This window comes from Corythoichthys intestinalis, chromosome 2 (assembly GCF_030265065.1).
Source record: "Corythoichthys intestinalis isolate RoL2023-P3 chromosome 2, ASM3026506v1, whole genome shotgun sequence".
Lineage (NCBI taxonomy): Eukaryota > Metazoa > Chordata > Actinopteri > Syngnathiformes > Syngnathidae > Corythoichthys > Corythoichthys intestinalis.
The window spans coordinates 46,966,176-46,985,464 of NC_080396.1; the positions used below are offsets into that span (position 1 = coordinate 46,966,176).

Here is a 19,289-nt window from a genome sequence, read left to right on the forward strand (position 1 = left end):
AAAAAAAAAAAGTGACTAAAAATTTCTAACCATTTTAAACACTGTGTGGCGCTAAATGTGAGAAAACGATGTCGCAATTTTTAGCATGTACTGCTTTACAAACGGCGCCCCATAATATGGGGCATAATGATGAGTAACATTTCAACATAAAATTTGTAAAATATTTTATACACTCAAAACAAGATCGAACATCTATACTTTTGGTATTACAGTACATTTAAAGTCCACTTCCTTCTCATGCTGTGCATGTTAGTTCTTTTTGATGAGTTTGGCGATGGACGTGAAGGCCTGCCACAGACCGACTCCTTTCAGTGCACTGCATGCTTGAATCTGCCATATCAGTTGTTGGTAGTGAGACATTCCCAGCTGGTTGGAGATCTGATTTCAAGCGGATGTCAATGAAAGAAGAGAGGGTGCAGAAAGGAAGGAGGGAAACGTATAAGGAATGGCATACAGTATCTTGTTCCACCCTTGTTTATGTTTTGTTGTACTTAAAGAGCATATGACACGAGAAAAAAAGTCTTAAATGGCATTATTATGTGACTTAGAATCATATTTTGAGACGATTCGACTATATACAACAATTTAGAAAAGCACAGATGACGAGAAATTAGTCTTTTAATCTGCCGGTTAGCCACGCCTACCATTATAGGGCTTTAGCGTCCCCAACAGGTGGATGACGTCAGCGGTAGACTGGGCTCATCGGTTTTACTATTCAGCCCATTGAGGGGGAATTATTCAGAACGAGGAAAACGCGACGAAGAGAGCCGCAAAATGTCATTGTTTCAGTCTCTCTACTCCAATATTTTTACAGGATATTCTTTTTATCCAAGTATTTTTCCCCAATAGCTATATAAATGGCTTGAGAAGGACCAGTCAGCCCGTCGAAGGGGAACTATTCACAACGAGGAAAACGCGACGAAGAGAGCGGCAAAATGTCATTGTTTCTGTCTCTTTACTTCAATATTTTTACAGGATATTCTTTTTATCCAAGTATTTTCCCCAATTGCTAAATAAATGGCATGTTCATGACAAATAACAGTATTGTGCTGAATGGAATATGAAATAATAAAAATGCATTTATTCAGAACGACATGGCAAAATTACTCCATAATGGTCAAAAATGTCGACTTCACCTTTACTGTCGCACCTCCCGAACGATATTTTATGACACCTAAATCGGACATATGTCATTTCCCTTCCCTGGCTTCGGAGAATGTAAACAAACCAGAATTCGTGACAGCTAGCCGACATGCTAACCCAAACCGAGTGATGTTTCAAAGTCTTCGAAGTGGAAAATCACACATAACTATCCTGGATTATTTGACATGACGACCCGGTTGTCAATTGTCTTAGTGGATCGGCAAACCGCCCGGCGGAGAGCAATTTACAGTTCGTTCCCCGGAGGAGGGTGGCTGGATTTGTTGTGCAGCTAACGTGGTGCTGCTAATGACCATTAGGAGAGCTTTTTACATGCCTATCAATGATCAAACGTAAGTAGTCCTTCATTTAAAGGAAGTTTGTAGTGTTTACTTTGTAATCGCTGTATTCGTTTTTGACATAATACAAAACAAGATGTTTACTCACTTCCTCATAAGTCCAATGGTCCCACAGTAAATATCCACGGTGAATGGGAACCTTTTGAAACTCCAAAAAGGCGCATACGCCTCTCCCTCATACAGAATGATTTTTCTGCAGCCGTTTGGCTGGCGTGATGCGAAAAATAAACGTATTAATCCGCAAAATCAGCTGAATCCTTCGTCCTCATACACAACAGTACACTGTAGCATGAAGAGGACGTCTTCTACCGTACACGTCACAGCGCCCTCCTCCTCAATGCAAGACCGAAGCCGGAAGTCACTCATTTTCATGGCGCGGGATTCACAAAACTAAATAAAAATAGCGATCGCTTCCACACACATCCAAGCGGCCCATATCATTCAGGGGCATAAAATACCGCGTGTATTATGAAATAAACATGCTTTTTCGTGTCACAGGCACTTTAAAGTGCCTATGACACAAAAAAACATTTTTATTCTATATTACACGCGGTATATTATACTCCTGAATGAAATGGACCACTTAGATGTGAGCAAAAGCCATCAATATATTTATTCAATTTTTGGAATCTCGCGCTACAAAAAATGAGAGACTTCCCGCCACAGCCTCGGATTGAGGAAGAAGGCGGATATGACAAGGAGTGACATCATCTTCCCTATACAGCCATACTGTTGTATGAGAAGGATTGCGGATTCATCTGATTTTGCGGATTAATTCGTTTATTTTTCGCATCACGCCAGCCCAATGTGCTGCAGGCTTTTGTTGCTACACCAGGGAGAGTGGTGTGAGCCTTTTTGTGTTTCAAAAAGATCCTGTTCCCTGTGAAGAATGGGTAAAACAAGTATAACAATGGAGCGACCATTGGACGAACGAGGAAGTGAGTAAGCTATGTGTTTTATATAATGTCAAATACTGGGATCATGGCACACGTTTTAATAAGGAGGTGGCTTGCATTTTGTGGGTGACAATGCCCCGAGAAGGCGGGAGTGGCTGCCTCCCTTGGCCAACGACCGGCGGCTGTTCGCACACCATGTTCGCCAGCCGATGAAGGCTTGGGCACCCACACGCTCTCGTCTCAGGTTCTCGATTGTGTCGGGACTTCCACCCCCCTCGGCCCTCTTCCCGTGCCTGCCGAGAGAGCGCTATCCTCAGCTTGCATTGTCCTGTATTTCATATTCCATTTAGCACAAGACTGTTATTCGTCATGACCATAGAATTTATTTAGCAATTGGGGAGAAATACTTAGAAACAGAGAATATTCTGTAAAAATATTGGAGTAGAGAGATAAAAACAATTAAGACATTTTGCAGTCTGCTCTCTGTCGCCTTTTTCTCGTTCTGAATCTTCCTCCTTCTCCAAATACAACTAAAACATTATAGTATATGGCTGTATGCCACAGGCTTCCTCTGGATCGACAATATCATTGAAAGATCTGCACTTGAACCAGAATCGATGAAAAAACGCTTCCTCCTCCATTGGGCTCGATGCTAAATGACATCATCACCCAGATGGAGACACCAGAGCGCTATAATGACAGGAGGAGCTAAATGGCAGATTTAAAGACTCATTTCTTGTCATCTGCGCTTTGCCAAATTGTATATTGTCGAATCGTCTCAAAATATGATTTTAATTCCAATAATAATGCTACTTAATTTTTTTTTTTTTTTTTTTATCGTGTCGCAGGCACTTTAATTTCACATTTTTGTGTATGCTTTGCTAGATGCAAGCAGTTACTGTACATGAACGATAACATCTATCCACTTTAACAAACACTTTCAATTTTCTGCATTCTACCTCTTGTACGGTCAAGGCACCAGGTAGGTCCACCTTGTTGGCAAGAACCATCAATGGGATGCCTCGTAACTTTTCTTCACTCAAAATTTTCTTCAATACCCTTTGGGCTTCAGGCATCCGACTTGGATCGCTGCTGTCAACCACAAAGACCAATGCCTTGCAGTCGTCCAGGTAGAACCTGATGAAAGTGGCAACGAATAAATAGGAAAACATGATGACCCTCGTCCCCACAAAAAAGCACTGCTTTACCTCCAGTTAGGCCTCATGCTTTTTTGTCCTCCGACATCCCAAACTGTTAATGACGTCCGCTTGTCCAAATCAATAGTTCCTACGTTAAATCCAATGGTCGGTGATGTGTCCATCAACTGCCATGTCACAACTCGGTCACAATTGCACACACTGACACACAGTAGCCTATCCTGTTGGGCAAAGGAACCTCACCTTTCCAGTCAAGAGTTGAGAGAGTAAAGTTGTCTTTCCTGCTGAATCCAAACCCATCAGGATAACCTGAATCCATGTTAACAAGCACATTAGCCTAGCATTACATTTCTAGAACATACACTTGTAAACATTAGGGTGACCATATTTTGATTTCCAAAAAAGAGGACACTCAGCCCGGCCTCAAGATACTTGAATTTTACTCGAAGTTCACTCAAAGATGCCTATATCACTTTAATATATTTAAAGTGTGCCCCTTCACTCTGGATGGAAAAATGGGGGGGGGGGGGGGGGGGGGGAGACATACATATATATACTGTATATATATATATATATATATATATACAGTGCCGAATACTTTTGCAAGGTGCCGAATACCTTTGCAAGGCACTGTATATATATATATACAGTGCCGAATACTTTTGCAAGGCACTGTATATATATATACACAGTGCCTTGCAAAAGTATTCGGCCCCCTTGAACCTTGCAACCTTTCGCCACATTTCAGGCTTCAAACGCAAAGATATAAAATTTTAATTTTTTGTCAAGAATCAACAACAAGTGGGACACAATCGTGAAGTGGAACAAAATTTATTGGATAATTTAAACTTTTTTAACAAATAAACTGAAAAGTGGGGCGTGCAATATTATTCGGCCCCCTTGCGTTAATACTTTGTAGCGCCACCTTTTGCTCCAATTACAGCTGCAAGTCGCTTGGGGTATGTTTCTATCAGTTTTGCACATCGAGAGACTGACATTCTTGCCCATTCTTCCTTGCAAAACAGCTCGAGCTCAGTGAGGTTGGATGGAGAGTGTTTGTGAACAGCAGTCTTCAGCTCTTTCCACAGATTCTCGATTGGATTCAGGTCTGGACTTTGACTTGGCCATTCTAACACCTGGATACGTTTATTTTTGAACCATTCCATTGTAGATTTGGCTTTATGTTTTGGATCATTGTCCTGTTGGAAGATAAATCTCCGTCCCAGTCTCAGGTCTTGTGCAGATACCAACAGGTTTTCTTCCAGAATGTTCCTGTATTTGGCTGCATCCATCTTCCCGTCAATTTTAACCATCTTCCCTGTCCCTGCTGAAGAAAAGCAGGCCCAAACCATGATGCTGCCACCACCATGTTTGACAGTGGGGATGGTGTGTTCAGGGAGATGAGCTGCGTTACTTTTACACCAAACATATCGTTTTGCATTGTGGCCAAAAAGTTCAATTTTGGTTTCATCTGACCAGAGCACCTTCTTCCACATGTTTGGTGTGTCTCCCAGGTGGCTTGTGGCAAACTTTAAACGAGACTTTTTTATGGATATCTTTGAGAAATGGCTTTCTTCTTGCCACTCTACCATAAAGGCCAGATTTGTGCAGTGTACGACTGATTGTTGTCCTATGGACAGACTCTCCCACCTCAGCTGTAGACTTCTGCAGTTCATCCAGAGTGATCATGGGCCTCTTGGCTGCATCTCTGATCAGTTTTCACCTTGTTTGAGAAGAAAGTTTGGAAGGACGGCCGGGTCTTGGTAGATTTGCAGTGGTCTGATGCTCCTTCCATTTCAATATGATGGCTTGCACAGTGCTCCTTGAGATGTTTAAAGCTTGGGAAATCTTTTTGTATCCAAATCTGGCTTTAAACTTCTCCACAACAGTATCTCGGACCTGCCTGGTGTGTTCCTTGGTTTTCATAATGCTCTCTGCACTTTAAACAGAACCCTGAGACTATCACAGAGCAGGTGCATTTATACGGAGACTTGATTACACACAGGTGGATTCTATTTATCATCATCGGTCATTTAGGACAACATTGGATCATTCAGAGATCCTCACAGAATTTCTGGAGTGAGTTTGCTGCACCGAAAGTAAAGGGGCCGAATAATATTGCACGCCCCACTTTTCAGTTTTTTATTTGTTAAAAAAGTTTAAATTATCCAATAAATGTTGTTCCACTTCACGATTGTGTCCCACTTGTTGTTGATTTTTGACAAAAAAATTAAATTTCATATCTTTATGTTTGAAGCCTGAAATGTGGCGAAAGGTTGCAAGATTCAAGGGGGCCGAATACTTTTGCAAGGCACTGTATATATATAAAATGCAGACCCATGGAAATGTAGTCCAGTCAATACACATACACACAGTAGGCTATGTGCCAACTAAACATTTTTATAAATTACTATAGCGACAATTGTCCTTGACAAATTGTTATTCCCATTCAATTGATATTCTCATTCAATGTTCTAGATTGCACACAAACAAGAACCAAAAAAACCTGACAAACTATTCAACCAGCATGTTTCCAAACGTAGCAGTTCAAAACTACGTTTCACATAATGCCTAGCGTGGTTTAGCTTACTGATAGTTAGCTGAGGCATAAATCAAACTTTGCTATAAAAGTTTACAATCATCGGCGGCACAACGATGCGAGACCAAACGGGATTTTACAGTCAAAGCTCCGACAGAAGTCAACAGTTGCTATTATATACGTATTTATCGTAAAAAAAAAACTTAACAACTGAGCAGGCGTTGTGGCCAAATCGTCAACCCAGTAGATGGCGGTAATGCCTCATGATAGGGGTAAACTGCCAACAAAAACAAGAACTACTCCTTCCCTCCCTTCTAGTAAGAGCCATGTCAACTGCTGCCACCCAGCGGCCGGAGGGATTCTCTTCAAATTGGTCCCGTGAAAAATCATAAAAACCGGACATTTTTATGAATTTATAAAACCCGCCCGGACGACGAGGATACTACGTGAAAGTAGGACTTGTCCGGGCAAAAGAGGACGTTTGGTCACCCTAGTAAACATTTCAAAATTTACTGTAGAAAATCATGATTATTGAGCTATTAGTAGATTAATTCAATTCCGTTGCTCTCGTTTATGGTACATGGGTGGTCTTTTGGGCAATAAAATGAATAGAACTTGCAGGATATAGCCTTGACTGTATTTCCCCAAAGTATTCAAAACCTGTTTTATACATTCCTGTGTGAGAAAATTCCCTCCACAAATCCTACGATATGGGTTTGGTTATAGTCTCCCCCCTTCAGAGGTAGTTATTATTACAACTATTTATAGCATCTAGATTTGTACGCCTCTAACACAGCCGAAGGAAGCACAATCTCAAATACAAAAAGTTTACGGCAGTTTCAACTCTGATCAGGTATAGTCAATCTTTACTGACACGCAGATCAATACTCCCCAAGCGCCTATTGTTTCCAATGATCATAAAAATATCTTTAAATGCGATTACATTATATCTGACTAAAGATGAGAACAGTTTTTGTTGCTTTGGTATGGCAGAATGGAATTTTATTTAATCCAAAAGTGTGACATTTTTCCTTATAGTCCTTGTAAAACTCTTAAACAATCCAGCAACATGAACATCACTTTCAAAGCGTTCAACAACTACATCAAGTCATACTTGATAGATGAAGATCACTGAAATTAGACTTCAAACTTTTAAGGCTTACACCATTGGTGTAACCATTTGTCACTCAAACATGACTGACCAATAGGTGAAGTGCAACATTTGTGTCAAAATGATTCATTCAAAAAAATATAAGGTAGTTCAAAACTTATTCCACTTCAATCCAAAAAAAAAAAAAAAATGGAAATATTATTTTTAGGGCAGGGCAATTTTATTTTTGCAAATGACTTTTTTCTTCAATTGAAAATATTGTTATTTGGATGAAGCAACTTTTTGGGGGATTAAATGATTTAGAAAAAAAAATTCTACCCATAATATGGCCTCAATACAAAAAGGATTGCTCAATCAAAAAAAACATTTTCAATAAAAAATTAAGTGTTTTGTTTGATTGAAGTAAAACAACATTACTTCAATCAAAAGAGTTGTTGCAAAAAAAAAAAAACTTCAATCAAAGAAATCAGTTAAATCAAAGAAAAAGTTTTCAAAAAATTTTTTTAATCCCCAAATTTATTTTTGCATTAAAACACATTTTTTTGATTGAAGTGACTTTTGATTGAAAATATATATTTTCATTGAACCAATTTTTTTGATTGAATAATAAAGACACAAATGTACCTCCATACAAAAGCTAGCAATACTTGATAGTCAAAAATCACTGATATTTCAAAACACATAAATTGCAGAAAATTGTTTAATTTGTACTCCATTTAAAGTGTGATAATGTGGCTCCTTTTTCACCTGTTTCGGGGTGGATCCTGGCGGTGGCTTCAATGTAAGCCGGTTCAACATGTTAAGTTAATGTGTGAGTGTTTTGTGGTTGCTAAGTCAACATATCTAATGAATTTGGTTTACCTGTGGACTTTTAGATGACTGAATTAGACCCATAAATCCTCTTCTGCCCTCTGTCCGTTAAGCTCTAGCATCCAGTTGGTTTCTTACTCATTAAATGTGTCGACAAACGAGGAAACACTTGACGTAACAAACTGGTTTGACAGCATTTTCTTTATGCAGGCAACACAAAACCAAACATGTTGTCATTGCAACAAACTCTGCCGACTGATATATGCCCAAATCCCTTGATTTTTTTTTTCCCATTGCATAATTAAAACCACACATTGCAAAAGTAACCATACCCTGCACTTGTTTGACTGTATGTAGAAGTACAGCTGTGAGTGTAAAGTGATAACTGAATCAAATGGACCACAAATTCATGCAAATGCAATTCCATAGCTTCTTCTCCATAGATATTTGTTTTTCTTTTGTTTCTGTTCTCTCGAGAGGCCTTGCATGGAATTGGTAAACCTCATCAGTATTGTTTTCGTACAGGACTATAACTGTAACATGCAGTCAGATTAGAGACTTCATAACCTATTGACATGACACGGGAAACGGGGCCAATCCGCAGGAGGCCTATTTTCAAAAACTTCAAATTCAGATATTTTCAAAAACAAAGCTGCTACCGACCTAAAACCAAAACAGGCACCTACCTTAGCCTTATATGAGTCTCCATGAGCAGTGGCATCAAAAAAATTCAAAGTTGTACCCTTATAAAATCCCAATTAATCATTTTTTATATGACAAAACTTAAAATGGCTATAAAAGTATCAAAGATTTTACACTAGATGCTCAAAAATTACCAAATGCAGAGATAATCACCTATATTTAACATATCATATAGGTTTTTGACCAAAATAGCAACTTCATTTTTTCTTTATTTACTGCAAGTTTTCAACTGCTAATAAATCCCTCAATTTAACATCAGAAACTTAATACTTGAAGAAAACATGCAGAATCAATTATAAATTATATGTAGAGAGATTAGTAATAAATTCTATATAAAATCACAACTTATTATAGAATAGAATAGCCCTTTATTATCATTATACAGTTATACAATGAAATTGTGGAGCATCCTTTTACAGTGCAGGATAAGTTGAAATCTCATAAGTGACGTGCAAGTATGAAATCTAAATAAACATACTGTAAACATAAAATGCGTATGAGATAATCCTATAATTCAGGCAGTGCAAATAATCGATGTGGTCTTACCAGGATGTGAGCCTCGTCTTTCAACAATCGCATAGCCTTTTTCTATGCCTTGCGTTTTCTGATCACCTCAATTTGTACAAGTCCCTGTTCCTCGCCGTCTCCTTTCTGCCCTCCTCGACTCTGATCCTTTTCCTGCCGGCCGGCCACTCCAAGGCCTTATTGTTCCTCGCTTCATGTAAAACATGTAAAAGCTGATTGTTTTTTAATATGGACACAGAAATGTCTAGAATAAAATCTAGAGATACAAAATCCAACATGGCCACCGTAGCAGAACAATGAGCTTTTTACGTTGAAATTCTTGTGTATAAATGCTTAAATCCCTGAATTCTTTATAGATATGGACGTAAAACAGTCTCGATTCTTGGTTAAAAGCAAAAGAAACCGTGCAGGTAGCATGTATTTTACGTAAATATGGCGAATGTGCGGCTCGTCTTTAAGTTCACTGGTGCCGCCTTACAACAAGTCCACAGCAAAGAGCTTTTTACTTCAATAACTAAATTAGTTATACTGTACATATGGACATAAAACTTTCTCGATTCTTTGTTAAAAGAGCTAAAAAAATGGGCAGTTATGCATCTATTTTATGTATATATGTTGAAGAATGACGCCAATGCCGTAGCGGTTCCGATTCTCCCATTGATTTTTTTCAAAATGTTTCAAAATGCATGCATGGTATGAAAAACATAATATTGATCTTGAATCCTCGAACAAATCACTCTTGAGACAATCCTTCCGTTTTGTATGCGGTACAGCTTTCGTAGTTCTTCAAAAATCCAAGCTTAAACCCGGCTTTGACATGACCGTGTGCAGTCTACGCCTGACTATTACTAAATGAAGCTTTAAGCTCGGCCCCCTATGGTAAGGCGTGACGCAAAGAATGACGAAGTGTCATGTCAATAGGTAATGAAGTCTATGATGGAAGAAAAACTGTCTGCTTCCTGGTCACAAGTGGAAAAGAGTCGATTCTCAACTCAAGTGAAACAAATAATTTCCAGCTGAATGGTCATAAGTCAAAAGTAGGGTCAAGATTTGAAGACTTGAAGTGTCGTTCCTAAACATCCTTAGACCACCGGGAGGCATAGGCGAAGTTTGACTTTTGTGGCATAAGGGGGGCAAAACATGTTGATGACCCCGAAACGCAGTGACAGCAATGAAATGAATTTCCAAGATATATGCTTAGATAGTAGCTTAGCCCATGCTCGTACATACAGGCATCCCAGCTGTGTGTGTGTGTGTGTGTGTGCGCGCGTGTGTGAGCGCGCGCGTTTTTCTGTCTTGCATAGTGGCGAAGTAGATGCCGCATCTTTTTTGAATGAATATTTCAGCCAGGAATGTTTACAATAGTATGTTGAAAATGAGCATTTTTATTGTTTCCCATCATTTTTAAGGGGAATTCTAGATGTACAGTTATGCTTTTGGCCAAAGATCGTCGTCCATTGAGCCCAGGGGTGGCTCTGTTGTACAATTAACATCTTTAGTGGGGCAAACTGAAACTCTGCTCACCATTTTGGTGTTTCATGGTCCACATCTTCAATCCTTGGTTCTTGCTCAGTAGTTGTTGTCGCTTTTGAAAGCTTAGGTTTGAAAAAATTATGGACTATCATATTGCCTCTTCTGTCCTGAGGTGGTTTTGGCTAAGCAAAGCAAATGACCGTCTCTAAAGTGCTAGTCATGTGATCTGTTCGAAAAATAATTGTGACTAGGCCTGAACGATATTGGAAAATACTATTGTTGCGATTTTCTTGGGGTTTGCGATATATTGCGATATTATATTGCGATATTAAAAAAAATATATATATTAGGGCTGTCAAAACTATCGCATTAACGGGCGTTAATTAATTTTTTAAATTAATCCCGTTCAAATATTTGACGCAATTAACGCACTATGTCCGCTCAGACAGATTTAAATGTCAGTACAGTGAAAGGCCAACTTGTTAATTGTGTTTTATGGAGTTTTTCCGCCCTCTGCTGGCGCTTGGGTGTGACTTGCATATGTTATGTGGCGTAATGTCGCCCTCTGCTGGCGATTCAGTGCAGCGGATTATTTGGGTTTCGGCGCGCTTTTCTGACGTGATTATATGTCGACGCGAACTCACACTAATAGACAGTGCTATTCAGACCAGCTAACGTCCGCATCCAGTATTCAGTGGCAGTTCTCATAGCCCCATAACACTGTTTGTGTCTAATACATGCATCGCTTGTGAGTTATATTCCTCCTTTGTTTATATTCATGAGCATTAGATAGTTATTGATGATGTGTATTTGAATTTGTTCACATATATGGTGAAATGCAGTTACATTGTTAGATGCTTGTGAGCTAATTGGCTAGTGCTACTGCTCAAATGGACACGTGTGTGTACATTTTATGTTATTTTGTGATTTATGCAAGTTATTGACACATTGCCTTGTTATTTTCAGTTTTACAAAAATACAAGAAACGTGCTCCTGTCAAAAAGAGATGACTTCAGTAAAGCCCATGCAACTTTGCCACACCGTCTGATTTCTTTTAGGAACTTATGTTCGCTATCTGTCAATTTGTGTACTCACATACATTGAGGACAGAATAGGGCTACTAGTTTATTTTTTGATTGAAAATTTTACAAATTTTATTCAAACGAAAACATTAAGAGGCGTTTTAATATAACATTTTATCCATGGATCACTTTAACAGAATGTTAATAATGTTAATGCCATCTTGTTGATTTATTGTTATAATAAACAAATACAGTCCTTATGTACCGTATGTTGAATGTATATATCCATCTTGTCTTATCTTTCCATTCCAACAATAATTTACAGAAAAATATGGCATATTTTATAGATGGTTTGAATTGCGATTAATTGCGATTAATTATGATTAATTAATTTTTAAGCTGTAATTAACTCGATTAAAAATTTTAATCGTTTGACAGCCCTATATGTATTTTTTTAAAGAAATTTTCACTGGATGACATGAATAGCTGTTTGGAAAGACTTTGGATGACTCACCATCACCACAGTGTACAGTAATCCCTCAATTTTCGCGGTTAATGGGGACCAGAACCCGCTGTGATAAGTGAAAAACCGCGAAGTAGCGCCCCTCCCCCATTTTTTTGTTGTTTTTGTTTGTGTGTTTTTTGTGCTCAATGTATTTATTCAGATTTAGCATTGGAAAGAGATACATATAAGACATGTTTTTTTCTCACTTTTTCCCCCAAAGTGATTTAAAAAATGTATATAAATAAATGGTTTTTAACACTTCATGTCATAATTATGATCAGTTTTAAACACAACTGTCCAACCAAATCATTTTTGAACAAGAATAAAGGACTGTAGTAGATAAATGCTTGGCTTTATTAAATGCTTCTGTTTATCTACCTTAGCTGTGACGGTTGGAGTGACATGTAGAAATGTCAAACTCCTCATGAACACTTCTGGCATTTATATGTCTCCAACGTCTCCACACACACACATTCATTCCAGCTTGGCTTCCTTGCAAAAACTGTTTAATAAGTTGAACGATGATTGGCAGATGCCCGTGTGAAGTCTGCTTCTTTGGCCAGATCAAAGCCATCGTTAACTTTAATAAGCAAGTGCCGCAGTGACTGAGAGGAACAAAGGGCTGGGAGAGGGAGGGTGTGAGGCTGTGCGCTGAGCAGAAAGCAAGGCGTATGTGGATTAAAAAAAATAAAAACTATCGCACGTGCTTGCGATGGGACTGTCGCGCACGCGCACATCGCGATGGCGGTGTTTAAACGATATATCGTTCAGGCTTAATTAATAGGCACACAATTCGTCAAACTTGGCCCCCATCAATCCAGTTCCCTCCCTGTCTCCTCTGGCGTGCCCCAGGGCTCGGTCCTGGGGCCGCTTCTCTTCATCATCTACATTCTACCCCTCGGTTCCATTTTCCGCAAACACAACATTCACTTTCACTGTTACGCGGATGACACCCAGCTCTACATATCCTCAAAACCAACCGCCTCCCTCCCACCTTCCTCCCTCACCCTCTGCTTAGATGACATTAACTCCTGGTTCTCCTCCAACTTCCTCCTACTTAACAGCTCCAAAACAGAAGTCCTCTTGGTTGGTACCACCGCAACACTTTCTAATGTCCATAAGTTCTCTATTACAATCAACAATTTACCGATCTCTCCTTCATCTCAGGTTAAGAGTCTGGGTGTCATCCTCGACAGCACACTTTCCTTCCGGTCACATATCAACAGCATCACCAGATCAGCCTATCTCCACTTTCGCAACATTTCTCGCCTCCTCCCTTCTCTCACCCGCCATACCGCTTCCACCCTGGTCTGTAATCTAATAACCACCCGGCTCGATTATTGTAACTCACTGCTCTTCGGTCTCCCTAATAAGTCCCTCCAGGAACTGCAGCTCCTCCAGAACTCAGCAGCACGCCTCATCACACGAACCCCCGCAACACACCACATTACCCCCATCCTCCGTCAACTTCACTGGCTTCCCGTCAAACAAAGAATCAATTACAAAATCCTCATCATCACCTTCAAAATACTCCATACCTTGGCCCCTCCCTACCTTTGCGATGTTCTCCATCCAAACAATCCAACCCTTTCACTTCGCCCTACCACTTTTCCCCCCCTCTCCGTCCCCCGTGTCCGCCTCTCCACCTTTGGTTCCAGAGCTTTTAGTCATTGCGCCCCCCAGCTCTGGAACTCCCTACCCCCTGATCTCCGCAACATATCTACTCTATCACTTTTCAAATCTCGACTGAAAACACACCTGTTCACTCTATCTTACCCACCATAACCCCTAGCTGTCATATTTTTTACCTCTTTTTATTGTGCTTTTAAGTTTTTAATCCTTTTAATACCTTTTTATCGTACTGTAATTCCATGCCTCTTGTGAAGCGTCTTTGTGTATCTGAAAAGCGCTCTAGAAATAAAATGTATTATTATTATTATTATTATTATTAATTGTGACCCATTACAGAAATGTTTTTGTTCATTTCATTCATTTTTGTTGTTTGTTTGATTGCTTTGCAACTTTTATAGACAACATTTTACCGGTAAAGTCTTAATTTTATATTCATATATAGGAAAGTCAATTACATGTAATGACATCCGGCCACCGGAAGGGGGGGGGGGGGCTTATGCTACTTTGTTCTTCTTGTTGTTGTTCTTCTTGAGGAGGATACTGATTGAAAATTGCTACTCCTCCATTATTCATGGAAGGATCAAAATGAAATTCAGTAGGTATATTCGGGGCATGCATACACATTGATCGTTGGAGCCTGAGTTTTGTTTTTTTTTGTCTAAACTGGGTAATTAAAATGACAACTCCTCTGTTATTCGTGGACGGATCACAATGAAATTTGGTTGGTATATTCTTGAGATGTATACGGATCGACCCTTGAAATCCAATTTTTGAATTTTGTCTCAACGCTGATTAATTACATTAATTAATTGCGTAACTAAAATTCCTACTACTTCATTATTAGTAGACAGATCACAGTGACATTTGGTAATTAGTCGTATCATACCTGTCAAGTTGTATGGTATCGGCGTAATTTGTACAAGTGAGCACTGATTTTGAAATGTGTACGCCGTACGTTCAAAATCTGTACGTTTTTTTTCTCCGTTCGGATTTTGTCACTGTTTCAGCAATGAGACAATGTGCGTTACTATGCGTTACTACGCTGGTTAAATGACGCGAGAAAAGTCAGGGACACGGAGAGAGAAGGTTGTTTGTTGTGACCCTGTAGCAAACACGATGCTAGGATTGGTGGCTCCAATATTTCCTGACTGTAGCCGACAGCCTAAAATCTACGCCTAGATATCACATGCATATAGCACGACATGCGAAATGACAGACGGCGGGGTTAGTAAACAGCTGCCATTTTTAAAGCAGTAGACTTCTCAAGAAGGCTCTGTTGTAGTGAACCTAAGTAACTACGTAACTAAGTAAAATACTCCTGAATCGGCAAAATCTTGACTTGAATCTATCTTTAAATGATGAAACAGTTTTAAAACTTTCACATGTCGAAGGTAGACAGAAGGGAACTAATGCAGAGACGGAAGCAATTTTAACAACTTTAACAGTTGATTCACAACATCAAATGACTTCCAAACATGGTAAAGATTACAATGTTTTTTTTTGTTTTTGTTTTTTGAAAAAATGGAAAGTAATTACTCTTACATTCAGGCAACTGAGTTACTAACGCAATTACTTTTTGGGAGAAGTAATTTGTTATGAATTACTTTTTAAAAGTAAGATTAACAACAATGGTAATAAAGTTGAAGTCTGCAGATTGAAAAGTGACGAAAGCGGAGATTTTATTCTGCCAATTTGTTGCCGAACACAATTTGCCTGCAACTATTGCTGATCACTTCTCAGAATTAGCAAAGGAAATGTTCCGACTCAAAGATTGCATCGGTAAGTTCATTTCATCAATTGACCTTTTTAATTTATAATTGGACACACTAACAAACTACCTTCAAGTCAAACTGAATTGCGAGCTGAAGTGCCATGAAGTGCAGCCATCAAGACATGAGAGAGGAGTCTGGCTGCAGCCCGCCTCTCTCAGTACCCTGCGCCGCTCTTCTCAGTACCCATCCCGCAGACAGGAAATGACGCAACACCGCAGCTCTCAGTCCCCTCAGACCGGAAATGTCGTCAACCCTTGCGACGAAAACAAGTTACGTTATTTCACCTCTCGCGAAAAAAACACGGTAAGTGGCCGCACTGAAAAAAAGTTTTTAAAAGCGTATGCATGTTTAAAAATGTTAAATAGTTAAACAACACTTGCGGTGAAAATATGAAGTGTTTATTCTGAGTTGAAAAGACCGTACTTATATCTAGTATTCTTAATGTAATTTAAATAATGTCTTCCTTTACTAACTGCATGTGACTTTGTTCTACTTATATTGTTTAATACGTACTGATGAATTCAGCAGCAAATTGGCTAATGCTGCTAATGCTTTTTACATTTTTTTTTTCACAATGAACAGTCTTCTTTGTGTAGTTTTCATTATATTGCACTCTTATTTTTCATTATGTACATGCCTGCAATTCGCAGCTCGCTGTTTTTGTTGTTGTATGGTATTGTTGTTTTGCCTTCATTTGTTTTGTCTGGTCCTTTGTAGTTTGAATGTTGTCACATGATCCAAATAGGACAAGGTTGTAATTTTTTCTTGATATTGTTACTCTGCTTAGCTATATATTTTTTCATTATTTTGGTTTTTTTTTTTACTAGCTGCAAGATCACCACCCCATTGGGAAGAAACTAAATCACGACCCCCAAATGGTAGTCTTCCCATGCAGATACAGGGATGTCACACAGATCCAAATGGAAGTAAGTAGCATAAATAGTAATGTACTTTAGATTTTGGACTGTGCTGAACACTTTTTTTTTATAGACATCGAACAAACCCATAAATAAATAAATAAAACCCACTGTGCAGACAGGACCAATGGTGACAATATAAGACCATGCCGAGCTTCATGGACGGTTCAAACTCATCCTGCCCAGGAACGGCTGGTATGTTTTTATGTCTGAGACAAATGTTGTGCTCAGTGGAAATCTGGATAGGCTTATTATTCCTTATATTAGTTAACAATTGGACATAGTTGATTATTTACTCTTTGTTTATTTAACCAATCAACATTCTCATTAGCTTATGCAAATCTTGAATATAAAGAGGCCAGAAATGGTGTTGATTGTCTAAAAAAAGAAAGTTTGATTGACACGTGCTGACTTTTGGAACGTTGGCCTGAACAATGAAATGGAATCAACTGTGAATTTTGAGGATTTAGTTTCTCTAAAGAACATAATGTCAATTGTACAAATAAGTAAAATGTAACTTTTTGTGTTTGTTTTTTTGCAGATATGAAATGCATATTTATAACTTGTCTAACAAGTAGCTCATTCAAAGGTATAAAAAAGTATTTTTTGGCCTGTGTAGGGTATTATTTTAACTATGTAGCCTACAGAATGCTTGTATGGGCTCATGTAGGTGTCTGCGTACGTTTGTATTTATATAACATATGTCCGTGTGTATAGATTATGTATTTTTCAGGGAAGGACCATATTTGTGGCTGACCCCTATGTTGTTGCAACATGGTGAAAGCCTACAGGATGTGACCCACACATGAATTTGCCTGTAAGGCTGATTAGTAACAACTACAACTTGGAGCATTGGTTCATTTTCAAAGAACAGTCAAATCATAACAAATTAAATGATCCAAATTCCAATTATTTGTGGGAAGAAAAACAGATCCAATCTTGAGATCAGAGAACTATTGTTATCTCTAATGAAATTCAGTAACCATTCATATTGGCATGGCGTTTCCATGATGATCCAGAATAGCCTTGTTTGGTTTTGAAGGTATGTTCCAGTCGATCCTTTTATGTTGCCCCTTCAATTAAAGCAGAATTGCACTCCAGATGATTCATCCAATCATTTGAAGCAAAATTCTAAAATGCCACTCTAAAATTGCGAATGTTTTGTTTCAAGGGCGTTGGCCCGGTCTCAACATTGGTAGGGACGAATATAATGCAAATAAGGTTGCTCAAAAGTTGGTGGGGACAACTTTAGCATCCTGAAAAGTTGGTCATGTTATGTCCCTACCGTCCCTATGCAAACCTACGCCCTTGTTTTGTTTGCATGAATCATTTAAACCTGACTGGTTGGTGTTCTTATGCATGGAAACACGTTTGTAATTGTTTAACTACTGTATTTAATATAAACCTATATTTTCAATTGCAGAAAACGTTGACAGTCAATCAACAGGGGGACATGGAAAGAGAGGATTGGAAGTGAAATAGAGGTATTTGTAAAAGTGTGTATATTCATTGATTCAAAACTTGAAGGAAGTGACTCGGTTAAATTCTTACGTTAGGGTTTTTCGGGACAGCCATAGGGGAAGGACTGTGGCATCTTCATGTTGATGGTAGGTGAGTTTAACTGTCCAATTTTGTCCTCTGTTATATTTGTATTCATTTATCCATTTGTAGTATGCTCTTTGCACTGTTCTGGATGCTCTCTTTGAGTTTAACCATTGTAAAATGAAGTTCACCGAATCATTCAAATTGGGCTACAAAATATCCTTGTCGTTATTCTTTATTTACACTTGTTTTTAATTTTTGTTAGACTGATATGCCAACTCTGAGGAAGTGGTGGTGTATATTGCTAGCGGACAATTTCAAACTTGGGTGCATGGTAAGTCTTTGAAACTGTTGATATGGCATTCATAGGAAAGTAGGTGCACAGCACCTTAATTCTTTGGTGGAAAATGTGGAATACTTATTTTTGTATTTTTTCAACTTAGGTGAGCCACAGGAAAGAGTTTGCCCATTGGACAGACAAGGCAAAAGCATTACTGCAGGGTGAAGTGCCACCAGTCTATCAGCTACAGAAGTGAAATTTGAATATAATTGCTGAGGTCAGCTTTTAAAGACTTTTTAGTGTCCATTACTCTGACGCACTTTTGAACATGTCCCCCTTTATTCACTGATTTATTTTTAGGAAGAGGTGCAACCACAGCTCCTTCAAGTTAGTGGTGGCCCACTCCAAAAAGATACGGCGGGAAAAAATGGTAAGATTATTTATATACCTAGTTTATTGCAATGCCTGAAAAGAAAAATCAAGTATCAATCATTTTTATTTTACTTATGTAATATTCAAATAGCTCTTTTCTTTCTCTTTTCCAATGAACAGTTTTGGTAAAAGGATTGTGCCAGACAGCACAAAAGCCTCGGACAGGGCTGGGGGGGGGGGGGGGGTCAATGCAGTAGGAGTTCCCAAGCATCCTGCAGATGGAAGAGGATGAGCACGAACTACAATGTCTTGGAGCCATTCAAGTTCTGTTTCAACCATCTGGAAGATGGATTTACCTTTTTTGAGGAGATTGTTGATCAAAGAAAATATCTGGTATTCTCTCAATAATAATAAAAAAATAATAAAACTAAAAAAATAAAGTTTACCACATTAGAACTGGTTGTATTGAGTTCATTTTTCTACACTTATAAATTTGTTGTTTTTTTTTCTTTTATCCCAGATGTTAGTTGTAGGT

The 19,289-nt window shown here is 38.7% G+C and overlaps 1 protein-coding gene and 1 long non-coding RNA gene across 7 annotated transcripts in view; one reads left to right on the top strand and one right to left on the bottom strand.

Annotated features, from left to right (window-relative positions):
• The window catches only part of arl11 (ADP-ribosylation factor-like 11), a 24,261-nt gene continuing 4,972 nt past the window's right edge, over window positions 1-19,289 (bottom strand). The window contains exons 1-5 of one of the 2 annotated variants that reach the window (XM_057823703.1): window positions 8,064-8,196; window positions 3,796-3,861; window positions 3,604-3,719; window positions 3,355-3,532; window positions 1-378 (exon numbers count right to left, since the gene is read on the bottom strand). In XM_057823703.1, the coding sequence (XP_057679686.1) occupies window positions 250-378; window positions 3,355-3,532; window positions 3,604-3,719; window positions 3,796-3,861; window positions 8,064-8,096 (522 nt within the window). In that variant the 5' untranslated portion in view covers window positions 8,097-8,196 and the 3' untranslated portion in view covers window positions 1-249. Of the gene's footprint in view, window positions 379-3,354; window positions 3,533-3,603; window positions 3,720-3,795; window positions 3,862-8,063; window positions 8,197-19,289 lie in introns of those variants that run through there. The other variant, XM_057823704.1, reaches the window with a different exon arrangement.
• Window positions 15,784-19,232, top strand: LOC130908116 (uncharacterized). Of its 5 annotated transcripts, XR_009061580.1 has the most exons (10): window positions 15,794-15,946; window positions 16,361-16,394; window positions 16,471-16,569; window positions 16,679-16,755; window positions 17,984-18,044; window positions 18,117-18,167; window positions 18,368-18,436; window positions 18,546-18,659; window positions 18,743-18,812; window positions 18,935-19,231. It is a non-coding gene; the product is annotated as an uncharacterized LOC130908116 (long non-coding RNA). The 5 variants fall into 5 exon arrangements; XR_009061583.1 differs by lacking the exon at window positions 16,361-16,394 and having other exon boundaries at window positions 15,784-15,946; window positions 16,634-16,755; window positions 18,935-19,232; XR_009061579.1 differs by lacking the exon at window positions 16,361-16,394 and having other exon boundaries at window positions 15,785-15,946; window positions 18,935-19,230.